Here is a 13,350-nt window from a genome sequence, read left to right as displayed (position 1 = left end):
TCATTGTCTTTGTCTTTTTATTGTTGACCTTCATACCATATCTATTACAACAGCTATTCAATTTAGTCAGAGAATCTTGCAGACTTGTAGCGGATTTATTTAGAAGTATAACATCATCCGCATAAAGCAAAGAGCTGACATTAATATCTCCAATTTTGATATCAGGTTTAATACCACATTCCTTCATAATGTGATCCATATAGATAATGAATAACAGAGGGGATAATGTACATCCTTGTCTCACACCAGATTTAACATTAAACCATCTTCCTGTACTTCCTTCAATTCTAACTGCTGACTCACAACTCAAATAAAGACTAAGTATTGCTTGATATAATGCCCCATTGACACCATATAACTGCAGCGTATTGAATAGCTTCTCTCTTGGCACCTTGTCATATGCCTTTTCAAAATCGACAAAACTTAAATATAGATCTTTGTTATATTCCCATGCTTTCTCGACTATTTGTCGTAAAGTGAAGATCTGATCCTGACAGCCTCTATTTGGCCTGAATCCCGCTTGTTCTTCACCAAGCTTTTCTTCCACAATTCTTCTCAACCGTTTCTCAAGTATACTTGCATAGATCTTGCCAGGAACACTCAGTAGGGAAATACCTCTGTAATTCTCACATTCAGTTTTATTTCCCTTTTTATATATGGGTACTATGAGAGCTCTACTCCAATCATCGGGAATTCGTCCCTCTGTCCAGGCTTTCTGAACTATGCAGTGCAGCCACTGTAAGACCCTTATACCACCATACTTTAGCATTTCTGGTCGAATATCATCTACTCCTGCTGCCTTTCCACATTTCAAGCCTTTGATGGCTTTTTCTACTTCAAGTATGGATATGTATTCCTGACTGCATGCCTGGTCAGTGTTTTTTATCACTGTGCTGTCATCACTGCTTGTTTCATTTAGCAGTTTTTCAAAGTAATTACTCCATACTTCAAGGATATCTTTTTCTCCTGTTTTCATTTCACCTTTATCATCTCTAATTCCTTTTACAGCACTCTTTCCTCCATTCCTAAGCTTCTTCATCAACCTCCAGAATATTTTGCCACCTTCTTGATATTTATTTTCTATATTCTTGCCAAAGTCCTCCCATGACTTTTGTTTAGCTAGTTTTACACACTGTTTAGCTTTCTTACATTTGTCTCTGTATTCTGTAAGAGTAAAAGCTGACTTATTTGCCAGGAACTTTTGATATGCTTTCTTCTTTTCCTTCACTGCCTCTTTAACTTCCTGTGTCCACCAGGGAGTTCTGCTTTTTTTATCTTTGCACACAACCTCACCACATGCCTCTCTGGCAGAATCAATCAATGTTTCCTTCAGAGTTTGCCACTGAATCTCCAAGGTTTGATTCCTGTTCTCAAACTCTTTCATTTTCTTTTCAATAATATTTCTGTATTTTAGTCTACAGTTCACATCTGAGAGCTGCTCAACTTTTATTCGCTTTAAAACTTTCTTACATGTTATTCTTTTCAATATGAAATTCAATTTTATCCTGCTCAAGACTAAATAGTGATCACTTCCAATTTCAAATCCTCTGTACACTCTGGTGTCCTGCACCAGGGAGAAAACATCACTATCAACAATAACATAGTCAATGAGACTTTTCTTATTCCTAGCCTCTTCTCTCCATGTGAATTTGTGCACATTTTTATGTTGGAACATGGTGTTAGTAATAACCAGTCCATGTCCTGAGCAGAAATCCAACAGATATTTGCCATTATTATTAGCTTTGCTCTTTTCTCCAAATTTTCCCAAAATATTTTTGTATGTCTCACAATCATTTCCTACTCTACTATTTAGATCCCCAACAAGGACCAACTTTTCCTTTTCATTGTGTCAGTTGCTTTTTCTAAAGCCTCAAAAAATTCCTCCACTTCTACCTTAGTAGAACCTTCTGTGGGACCATAGGCACAAATAAGTCTCATTGTCCAGTTCCCCATTCTCATATTTGCCCACATTACTCTACTTGAGACTGACTGCCATTCAAGAAGATTAGCCTCGTATTTTGTGTTGAATACTATGGCTACTCCTTCTTTTCCTTGATTGTTATTGCCTGAATATAACATTTTGTATTTATTGCTCAGAAAGATCTCACCAGTTTTGGTCTTTTTTGTTTCAGTCACCCCTATTATGTCGATCTGGTACTTATCTAATTCCTCAGCTAGCTCAATTTCTTTGCCAGATCACTAATCTTAATATTTACCCTTAATGCCAAAACACATCTCCAAGAAGGGGATGTATGATGTTTGAAGGTTTAAAATTGCTTGGTATCTTTAACATAACTATACCCAAGTTAAAAATACTTTCTACATATAATAACATTATTTGAGTTTGATAATGAAACATGTTAATAGGTACTACTAATTATATTTCTGATCTGGGGGCACAAGCTCTCAAAATAGAAAAAACAGTTTCATTATTGAGAAACTTAAAAACTGCATAATTATTTGTTAAAAACTTTTTCTTAGAAAAAACAATTTAAGAAAAGTTTTAGTAGGTGCACTTATGCTACAGTAGGGAGTTAAGCATGCCTATGTCTCTTTCAAAAATTCAAGTTGGGTATAATTCTAGGTTGTGGGGAGGGAAGAGGATAACTAGCATTTCTGAAGTACTACAGAGAGTTGATGTTTTATAGTTATGAAGGTTTTAGTCTCACTCACTCACTCTCACGCACACACGCACGCACCTGTTCTTTGTACACATACATATATATTTATTCTGTAACATAAGAAATTGATTTTCCTATTTCAACAATTTTTTCCCCCTCAAACTAAGATTTCATTTGAAAACATATAGAGAAAGAATTCAGCATATCCATATCAATTCACATATTTAAATTGAAATTTGATCTTTAAACATTAAGAGATATGACTATATAAATTTTGTTAAAAATGACTCTGCTGTTGGAAAACTCTATATGATTTTTTATTTATTTATTTATTTTTTTAAGTAAATGAAATTTGAGAATAACGATAGTTTTTGGTGAGTACACTCTTCATGAGCACATCATCAGTTTCTTGATATGTACAGGACATTATAACAGTACATCTCATGCCATTACATTATAATAATCTGTCGTCAGTTTTCCTCCAAATTAGTTTATCACTTGTCAGCACTACAATACTGTCATATGTTATATTTCAGTCTTTTTGGGCACTTCTGACTACATGAATCCACCTGAGATCCTTGTCTTCCTGTGAGTCTTTTCCTGTCATTCTAGCATCAAACATATGTTTTGCTACTCTCTCTTCTTCTTCTTCTAATTCTGTTTAAGTGACTATAACACATAAAATTAGCTCTACCTACTCATACATCTGAATGCTAGCAGTTTCTCAGAACTTTCATATGTGTGATCTTTAGTCTTTGATCAAGTGTTATATTTCTAACCCAGCTGGCAGATCCGTAAGTTAAAATTGATTGATCATTGTCTTGTACTCTGCTAGCTTAGTGTTTTGGCCAGTTTCTCTCTCTTATTGCATATAAATTTGTTCATCTGGCTCCTCACCATATCAGCTTTGCTTATTCTGTTGTCTGTTTTCATGTTTAATTTCCATCTTCACTAAAACCTGTGTCTGATTAAGCTGAAATATTTACTTGTTTTATAAGTTCTCCAATGAGAATGTAGTTGATAAATTTGATATCTCCAATTCTGATATCAGGTGTAATGCCATTTTCTTTCATAATGTTTTTCATATATATGATGAATAATAGTGGATATATAATGCATCTTTGTCTTACAGCTGCTTTTACATCCAACCACCTTCCTACACTTTCTTCAATTTTAACTGCTGACTTAAATTTGAAATATAAACTACGTATTGCTTTGTTTAATGTTCCATTTGCCCCATATAATTGTAGTGTTTTGAAAAGATTTTCTCTTTGTACTTTGTCATATATCATTTCCAGATCTGCCAAACTCAAATGCAGATCATAAGCACATTCCTATAATTTCTAAACTTTTTGTCTTAAAGTGAAAATCTGATTTTGACAACCTCTATGTGGCATGAATGCTGTTCTTCTCCAAGTTTCCCTTCCAGAATTTAGCTTCTTCTTGAGTATGCTTACATAAATTCTTCTGGATCACTCAGTAAGGAAATTTCTCTGTGATTCTCATATTCAGTTTCAATTTCCCTTTTTTTTTTTTTAAATGGAAATTATGGGAGCTCTACTCCAGCCAAATATCATATACTCTGGCTGCCTTTTCACAGTTTAGGTTTCTAATGGCCTTTTCTATCTCAAGTATTGATATGTACTCCTGGTTGCATTCCACTTGAATGTTTTCTACCACTGTTCTGTCACATTGTGTTTCATTTAGCATTCTTTCAGAGTAATTTCTGGAGATCCAGAATATCTTTCTCTACAATTTAATATCACCTTTATCATCTCTGATTGCATTCATAGTAGTCTTTATTCCATTTCATAGCTTCTTCAGCAGTCTCCAGAATATGTTGCCACCTTCATGACATTTGTTACCAGTCTTCCCTTGACTTTTTGTTAAGTTACTTTTACATATAGCTTTCTTAGGTTTTTTTTTTCTTCCTGTACTTTATTAGAGAATCTACCAGCTTACTTGCTAGGAACTTTCGATATGTTTTCTTCTTTTCACAATTACCCCTTTAAGATCTTTTTTTTTACCATATAATTCTGATTTTTCTATCCTTTCAAGCAACTTCCCCACATACTTCCCTGATTGAATCACTCAGCGTTTTTTCAGTTTGCCACTGACACCCAAAGGTTTGGTTCTTGTTTTTTAAACTCTTTGATTTTTTTCTTGAATAATATTTGTATTGTTGAATCTACAATTCACATGTAACTGGAACTCATCTTTAATTCTTTTTAAAACTTCTTATATATATATATTTTGGCATTTTTTATCCTGCATGAAACTGTCACTTTTCTATTTTCATATTCCTGTATACACTGGTATCCCGAACTGGTGTGAAGATATCACTAATAATGTAATCAAAAGACTTTTCTTCTTCTTTTTTTTCATGATGTGTCCACATTGCAAGATGGCCTAAATTATTGGCAAAATGGAGATCTATGGATGGCAGTAGACTAAGGGGAAGACCAAGGAATAGATGGCAAGATGAAAGTGTTAGGATTGCTGGAATGCAATTGACGAGACAAGATAAAAAAATTAGAATTAAATGGAGAAAATTGGGGGAGACCTTCTAGCAGTAGACCAATCCAGGATGAAAAAGAAGGAGAAGAAGTTGTTACCATATCAGATCATCAATAGTTAATACAGTTTAGTCAAAACTGCTGCTCTTGATCTATAATCACTCTCTTTTAATGACCATACTTTCATATTAATTTCCATAAATATTTTAAATGAGCAAACTGACTGAAGAACCCCTACAATTAACAGACAAAATAATGTGCAGTCTGTAATGCGGTGGTGGTGGTTTAGTGTGGAGTGGCCTCCCACAATGATTCTTGGGACTCCATGGAAACGTCATGTAATAATTATAATAATATGCAGATTTTTTTTCAAAACAAATATATTCTGATGCTTTTACTTACTGTATCTAATTATATTATAATCATTATCATCATCAAATTCCTGACATGTACCCTGAAGGGGTGTACAGGATATGATAGTACTACATAAAAAACTTACATCATTACTAACTACAATTTTCCTCCAAATCAGTTTGTTACTTGTCAAGACTCCAACATTATCAGATCTCGTATTCCTATCATCTAAGGCACTTTTTACTGTATCAATCCACCTATATCTTGGTCTTCCTCTGGGTCGTTTTCCTGCCAACCTGGCAGAGAACACTTGTTTTGCTAATCTTTCCTCTCCCATTCTTTTTAAGGGACCACACCACCTGAGATTAGCTCTGCTAATGCATTCCTGGATGCTGACAATGTCAAGTTCTTCCCTAATATCCTCATTTTTAATATGATATTGCAATTGATGCCATCGGTTCTTGCCCCTAATCTTTCTCAGGACTCTCATATCTGCAGTATCTAGTCTTTGGTCAAGTGTTTTATTTCTGACCCAGCTCTCAGATCCATAAGTTAAAACTGGTTTGAACACTGTCTTGTATACAGCTAATTTAGTGTTCCAACTAATTTCTCTGTTATTCCAGTTTATTCAATTGACTTCCTACCATACCAGCTTTGTTGATTATGTTGTCTATTTCCATATTTAATATACCATCTTCACTAAAAATTGTGCCTAAGTAGCTGAAATATTTTACTTGTTTCACAGGTTTTCCATTCACAACACAGTTGACATTTTCAATGCTTCTGTCTATTTTCATTGTCTTTGTCTTGTTATGTTGAGCTGGTACTTATCTAATTCCTCAGCTAGCTCCATTTCTTTGTCATCAGGCATCCTATATTAATAGTACCGATCTTTAACTCTGCTGACGTTATGTTTGGGTGTGTTTTCAGATTTGTTCCAGTAGTTAACAATTACAGACTTTTTTTCACTGTTTGCCCTGTTCCCTGGCGAAAACAACGGCTGCCTTGTTTAACTGGGCGATGCTCCAGCTGGCATAAAATTCTGTCATGTTGTACCATCATTCTGTATTTTGGTTTAAGCCAATAAGAATACAATTTGGTCAGCTAAATCCCAAATTTACAGCCCATCCTCATTTGTTCAGTATCCAATTAGTAGATACCTAACAGGGTGCACCATGAGAAGGTGAGGACTGGACATTAGATCAGAAGCCCCGGTCGGTTCTCCTCTCAGTTATACAGCTTTGCCCCTTAAGCACCCCTACAATTAACAGACAAAATAATGTGCAGTCTGTAATGCGATAGTGGTGGTTTAGTGTGGAGTGGTATCCCACAATGATACGTGGGACTCCATAGAAATGTCATGTAATAATTATAATAATATGCAGACTTTTTTTCAAAACAAATATATTCTGATGCTTTTACTTACTGTATCTAATTATATTAGAAGGTGAAATTAGAATTCTCCATTATCACTTATGGCTATAATGGAAAAAAAAGTAATTTATTGCTAAAGAAGTGCAAAGTAATAAATAATTCAAAAATTGCATTGCTGGCCTAGTTGACAGAATGGATAGTATATCCATTCTCGGAACAGGTTGTAGATTCAAATCCCAGTGCATGCATGTTTGTAAATGTTTTTTGGTAGATAACTTTCATTGCTGTGTATGAGACCACTACCCTGCTTATTAGAGAATTGAAGAGAAAATTCTCTTCTAAAAATTTAAAGTTTAGAGTAAAAATAAGAGTTAATAGTCAAAATATAGAACAAGATTTCCAGATTGTGTAAGCCATAAAGCTAAAATGTGCTATAGGTTTACAACTTGTGATTAAAAGGAGTTGTTGTAGTTTGATTGAACCTAAATTCACTGTGATTTGCTAATAGATTATGCATTTGAGAGTTTAGCTAAATTTGAACAATTATGGTTGTAGTGAAGTGAATCTGTATTGTTTATAAATTTTACATCAACCAGTTTATTTATTAAAAGTTGGATGCAATTATTAAAAAAGTGAGCTGTTAACAAATATAATATTTTTTAATTTTCTAGTGGATACTACAATCAAAGTTAGAATATCAGTCTCAGTTTGGAGCAGAGGTCACAACGAATAGTGAATTGATACACCAATGGGCTTCTCTTATCACTCATCCAGGAAGCCACTTGTTAAAAGGTAAATTTTAAATTTCAGTTATCTTACAGAAAACAACAGACATTCAGACAAACTAAGGAAAGTGTTTTTAAAATTAAGGTTTCAGATTATTAAGATTTAAAATGAAGCAGTTATACAAGATAAATTTTAATTTTTAATAAGAATAATCCATTTTTAGATGTATGTTGCCGAATGTGTGTGTGTGTGTGTGTTCTTAAGGAAGCATCCATTTGCATCACTCAGTATGTCTCTGCATATTTGCAAACATTGCATATGCTGAGGTGAACTATAATGAAATTTCAGGATCATAATCGGAATTAGGACCATTATTCTTTTCTGCAAGAGAGCACAGCACATTAATATGCAGTTTAATATTTCTGAACAGTCCTAGGCATAGCTCCTCCTGAAATTCACTATAACAAAATGTGCACTATAATTAATTCCTTTTACTCTCTGAGTTTGCTGTTGTGAGAGTCACCTGTGTATATATTTACTTTCTTATTTCTTTTTGTGATAAATAGGTGTGTAGGTAGACATTTATGAAAAGAAATTTCTTTTTCATAATCATCATCATAAACAGCAGAAAGATTAGAGAAACTCATGGTTGCTTTTGACATTTCCAGAGTATTTGAATGAGTCTGTCAAAGAAGCCTCCATGCCAAGCTATCCTGTTATGGTTTGCCTTCATTCCAGACATTCGGGGTACTAGTTTCCTTTATAATCATTCACTGCAAGTTTGATGCATCAGAATGAGTAAAAGCATGACTTTGAACGTGATATGTTGGTGCCAGGCATGCTGGTGTACTATTTCACAAACATCTACTCTTCTGGACTTTTCATGCACAACAGTGTTTAGGGTGTACCAGAAGTAGTTTAATAACCGGACAACTTCAAGACAATGAGAGTCCTGTGAACAGAAATGTGACAGGAGGGCTACAACCAGTCAAATCACAGCTCAGTACAACAATGCTGGTCAGAACATTGTTTCAAAGAGCACAGTTCACCACACGCTGTCAGACATGGGGGTGACCATCCCAGGTCGCAATGCTGTCAGCTTAGAACAGGAAGATGTAGCTTCAGTAGGCACATGATCACCAATATTGGACAGCTGACAACTGGAAAAATGTTGCTGTCTGACAAGTCCTGCCAAGTAGCAACAGTTCAGGCTGAGGTGTAATGGTTTGGAGAATGTTTTCTTGGCACATGTTATGTTCATCGATACCAGTTGAACACCACTGAATGCCACAGCTTATCTTAACAATGTTGCTGATCATGCTCACCCATTCATGACTGCATTTTACTCATTATTGACTGCATACTTCCAGTGAGACAATTCACCATGCCACAAAGCAGGTTGAAGTGGTTTGGAAAACGTGACAACGAGTTTCCTTTATTTCAGCGGCTTGCTCAATCCCCAAACCTCAACCCAATAGAGCATCTCTGGGATGAGGGAGAACAAGCAGCTCTCAGCAGCAGCAGTAATATGCTACCATCCAATCTGCAACAATTGTGTGATGCCATTGTGACAGCATGGACAAACATTTCAGATGAATGTTTTTTAGACACTTAGTCACAATACCACAGAGAATACAATCCATTTTCTAAGGCAAAAAGGGGGGGGGGTCCCATTCATTATTAAATGCTGCTCCTAATAAAGTGGTCACTTGTGTGTGTGTGAGGGTTTTCCAAAAGTAAGATAGTATTTTTTTTTTCTCGAGGATGTTTAATAATAGGAAGTTGAAATCATACACCAAGAAATAAGTGAACATGCACTACTTCTCCATAAAGTCTCCAAATTTATTGATATACCTTGTCCCAACAATAGATCAGTTTATCAATACCAGTACTAACGAAGTCCATGCCCAGTAATAACCAACATCACATCACCTGATGAACTTCCTCATCTGTAGTGAAATGCCTTCTGGAAAAATGTTTCTCAAAATTGACATACAAATGGAATTCTGAAGGCACTAAGTCTAGGCTGTGGGGGGGGGGGGGGATTCCAACAATTACAATACAACCACTCACAGTGTGAAATAGCATTGTTGTTGTGCACTAAAATCACATTGTTTATCAGGAGTCCTGGTCGTTTGTGTCAAATGTTGGCTTTCAGTTTGTTCAGTGTTGCATAGTAAAGCTCTGCATTTATTGTTCCTCCCTTTGGCAAGAAGTCCACCAACACTGTGTTGACTTTTTGGACAGCAGGAACAGTTTTCTGTGCACCTGAGATTGTGGATGTTTCCAGGTCATGGAGTCTTGTTTACTCTACAGAGTAAAGTGAGGAACTCATGTTTCGTCTCCTCTGATTAGGCAAGTGAGAAAATTGTTATTATTATTATCTAAGACCTCCAGGGAGTAAAGAACTCATCGAGGGAGACTGTAAATTACCCAACCCAGCTATCCTACCTACCCTTAAATTCATTCACACTGGATGCACTCACTACCCATAAGGGCAAATTATTCCACTCACTCACTGCTCTCTGGGAGAAAAACCTAGCTCTTAACCCTTTCTTGATTGAGAACAACCTTAACTTCCATGGATGCCCCCTCCCCATGTTCTCCCCCCGCCTTCCATATAACGAAAAATTTCATCAAGTTATAAGACCCATTCAAAAGTTTATAGACCTCTATCATATCACCTCTCTTTCTCCTGTTAACCAAAATCTGTAATCCACATACTCACAATCTGTCCTCATAATCTAAATCCCATAATCTGGATGTAATCTTTGTAACTCTTCTTTGCACACTTTCCACAGCTTCTTTTATTCCCACCTTGGAACCCGGGAGACCAAATCTGTGCACAGTAATCCAGATGTGGTCTTATCAAAGCTTTATTAAGAGGCAAAATTACTTCTTTATCCTTACATGTCAAGGTTCACTTCAACATACCAATTATCCTCTGAGTTGTATTTGCAACTTTTGCAATGTGACCTTTGAACTTTAAATTCTTATCCATCAATACACCAAGATCCCATGCCTCTTCAGTTTCGTGTAGCATAACCCCACTAATATAATATGCTGCTGGAACTCTAATCACGCCAAAGTGCATAACTTTACACTTACTAACATTAAACTGACAGCCATTTTCGTTAGCCCAGATTTTGTTATAATGTTGTTATTTTAAATATATTATTTAATTTATTATTTGCTTTATTTAATTACTTTACTTTAATTACTCTTACGTATTTCTCTTCTTAAATCTCTCTAGCTTAGTTTCGTCTAAATAATATGCTCTATCTTTCTATCCGTCTTAAGATTCACTCAGGGCCGTTATTCACTCTTAAGAATGGTGCACATGGATTTTGAAGACAAAGGGGTTACTACTGGACAATGCTGAGCACTGGTTCTGATTCCTTCTTCGGATTCAGGGAAAATTTCTATTATACTGTGCCACCCTGAACCCTAGATTATTGAACAGCGCAAAATCAAGGAACCAGAACTCAGTTTAGTACGCTATCTTAAATCACTTAAGCTTATTTTGCAGTCGTAGCCTCCCTAACAATTTATCTCCAGCTGTGGTTCGAATTTTATGAGAAGGTGCAATAGAAATGAAAAATCAAGCAAGTCACTAGTTAAACTTAAAGAAAAGAACATTTAATTTCAATTCAGACATTTACATATTATAAATAGACACTGACATATAATTTCGCTAATATCAAAGAATAAATATAATATTCAAAACCTTCTAAATTTCACATATCATGCAACACACATCAATTCAAGTATGCAATTCTATCTGTGAACAGCCATGCACTTTTATACACTTCAAGGCTAAGGATTATTCACTTATCAAATCACAAAGTAACCTCCACGTGCTTCCGCACTAATTCCTTGAAATTTTCATATTTTATCACTACTTCAAAATCTAAATATCTCTAAAGTTCTTAGCATAATTAATAACCTCAAAAAAACTTAACGTCCTTCCTAAATTTACAAGCTTTCTCCCATAACACAGTTATTTAACAAAACATAGGGTTTACATTACCATTTACTGGGGGACTATTCTTGGTCATCTCATTTATCACAACTGAACTTTCTCTTCTTGATTCCTGGCTCATTCTATGTTATCTATAGTGTTCCACTGGTGGTCTGGACAGGACACATCTCCGCTGCCGAAAGTAATTGCCCGTTGTTTTCTCATCAGCTGGCTCAACATGGCTCAGCTATTTCCTGGGGAATTGGAAACTGCCTTCTGCTGGCTAAACATTGACCAGCAAGCTTTCATGAACATCACGACATGCTCCTTCAGTCTTAGTCTCGATGACCTCATCAAAACATGGGGCGAGAAGGTGCTACAAGGAGATTCCAAAACCAAGCGAAAAAACCGACAAAAAGCACCTTATCTTAGGCACTGCTACCGTTTTTAAAGCGCGCACCATCCTTTCTTTCTCCGTCATTGCTTTTTTCCCCTCCCCTTGCATGAGTCACCCTGTGTCTCCCAGTACATAGCCCCACACTCTCCCCTAGCGTGTTCTTCGATGTGTGTGTGGGGGGGGCTGTGTGCTTGCCGTTCTTGGTGCACTCGTACTTGTTTCATGTGTTCAGCTTCTAGCCATCTGCACCTAATCCGATTAACTTTTCTCCCAGCAAATTTACAAGCATTTACACAAAAGTAACATAACTTAAATCACAGACAATTCACAATATTTATATTACAACATGAATTATGGATAAATAACCTCAATTTAGTAATGTTTCTGGTAAGTCACAAGTAATTTAGCACATCTGATATGTTAAGTCTGAAGGAAACGTAAATTAATTAATTTTCAGTTAAATTCAGAACTTAACAATTTCCAGTCTATTCAAATCATTTTGTAATTTCTGAATATCAATCATAAATATCATCCCTGATTGCCCTGCCTATCTTCACATCATCAGCAAACAATTGCAAATCTGATGATAGACCCTGCTTGATGTCATTATTGTATAGATTGAACAATGATGGCCCAAGGACTTAACCCTGAGGTACACCACTGGTTACCTTAAATCTGGCAGATTTACACCCACTGTATACCACTTTTTGATATCTGTCTGTCAACCATCCCCTGATCCAAGTCAATAGATTATGTTTTAGTCCCATATTCTCCAGTTTACACAACAGCCTATCGTGTGGTATCCTATCAAATGCCTTAGAAAAATCCAACATTATCATAGTGTATCCATTCCCTTTATTCAACTCGGCCATAACATTGTTATAAAATATGAGCAAATTGCTAAAACACGACCTTCCTTTAGCAAACCCATGCTGTTCCCTGCATAGTATAGAACGCTTGTCTACCCATTTCTGTATGCGAGTTCTTACCAACTTCTCTAAAATCTTCACTACCACACCAGAGATACTAATAGGTCGGTAGTTAGACACATCAGTTTTTGCACCACCCTTGTGCAATGGAACTATTTAAGGAACATACATTCCTTCCATTCCTGTGGTATCATTCCTGAGCTGAGACTCAAGTTATACAAATGTGTGAAAGGCCTAGCCAATTCCGCTGAACATTCCTTTAACAAACGGACAGATATTCCATCTGTCCCTATTGACAAATTCTTATCCAGATTATGCAAAAGCTCTTCAACCTCATTTTCATGAACCTCTAACTCTTCATCCAACGTAGCAGTAGCACTGTGCACCATACTACATACACCTGGTTCAGTTAATGAGTGCTCACTTAGCAAAGTGAGCACTCATTAACTGAACAATCTCCTTAGCTTCTGAC

The 13,350-nt window shown here is 35.9% G+C and overlaps 1 protein-coding gene across 1 annotated transcript in view; it reads left to right on the top strand.

The window, feature by feature from the left end:
- LOC150105519 (little elongation complex subunit 2-like) overlaps positions 1-13,350 on the top strand; it is a 294,381-nt gene that overhangs the window by 226,637 nt on the left and 54,394 nt on the right. The window contains exon 13 of the mRNA XM_090394868.1: positions 7,537-7,657. Coding sequence (XP_090250994.1) covers positions 7,537-7,657 — 121 coding nt within the window. The remainder of the gene's footprint in view (positions 1-7,536; positions 7,658-13,350) is intronic.

The sequence above is a fragment of the Typopeltis vanoorti genome, chromosome 6 (assembly GCF_054136105.1).
Source record: "Typopeltis vanoorti isolate ZY-2024b chromosome 6, IOZ_Tvanoo_1.0, whole genome shotgun sequence".
In the NCBI taxonomy this organism is placed as follows: domain Eukaryota; kingdom Metazoa; phylum Arthropoda; class Arachnida; order Uropygi; family Thelyphonidae; genus Typopeltis; species Typopeltis vanoorti.
This window is presented reverse-complemented; position numbering and strand designations above follow the sequence as displayed.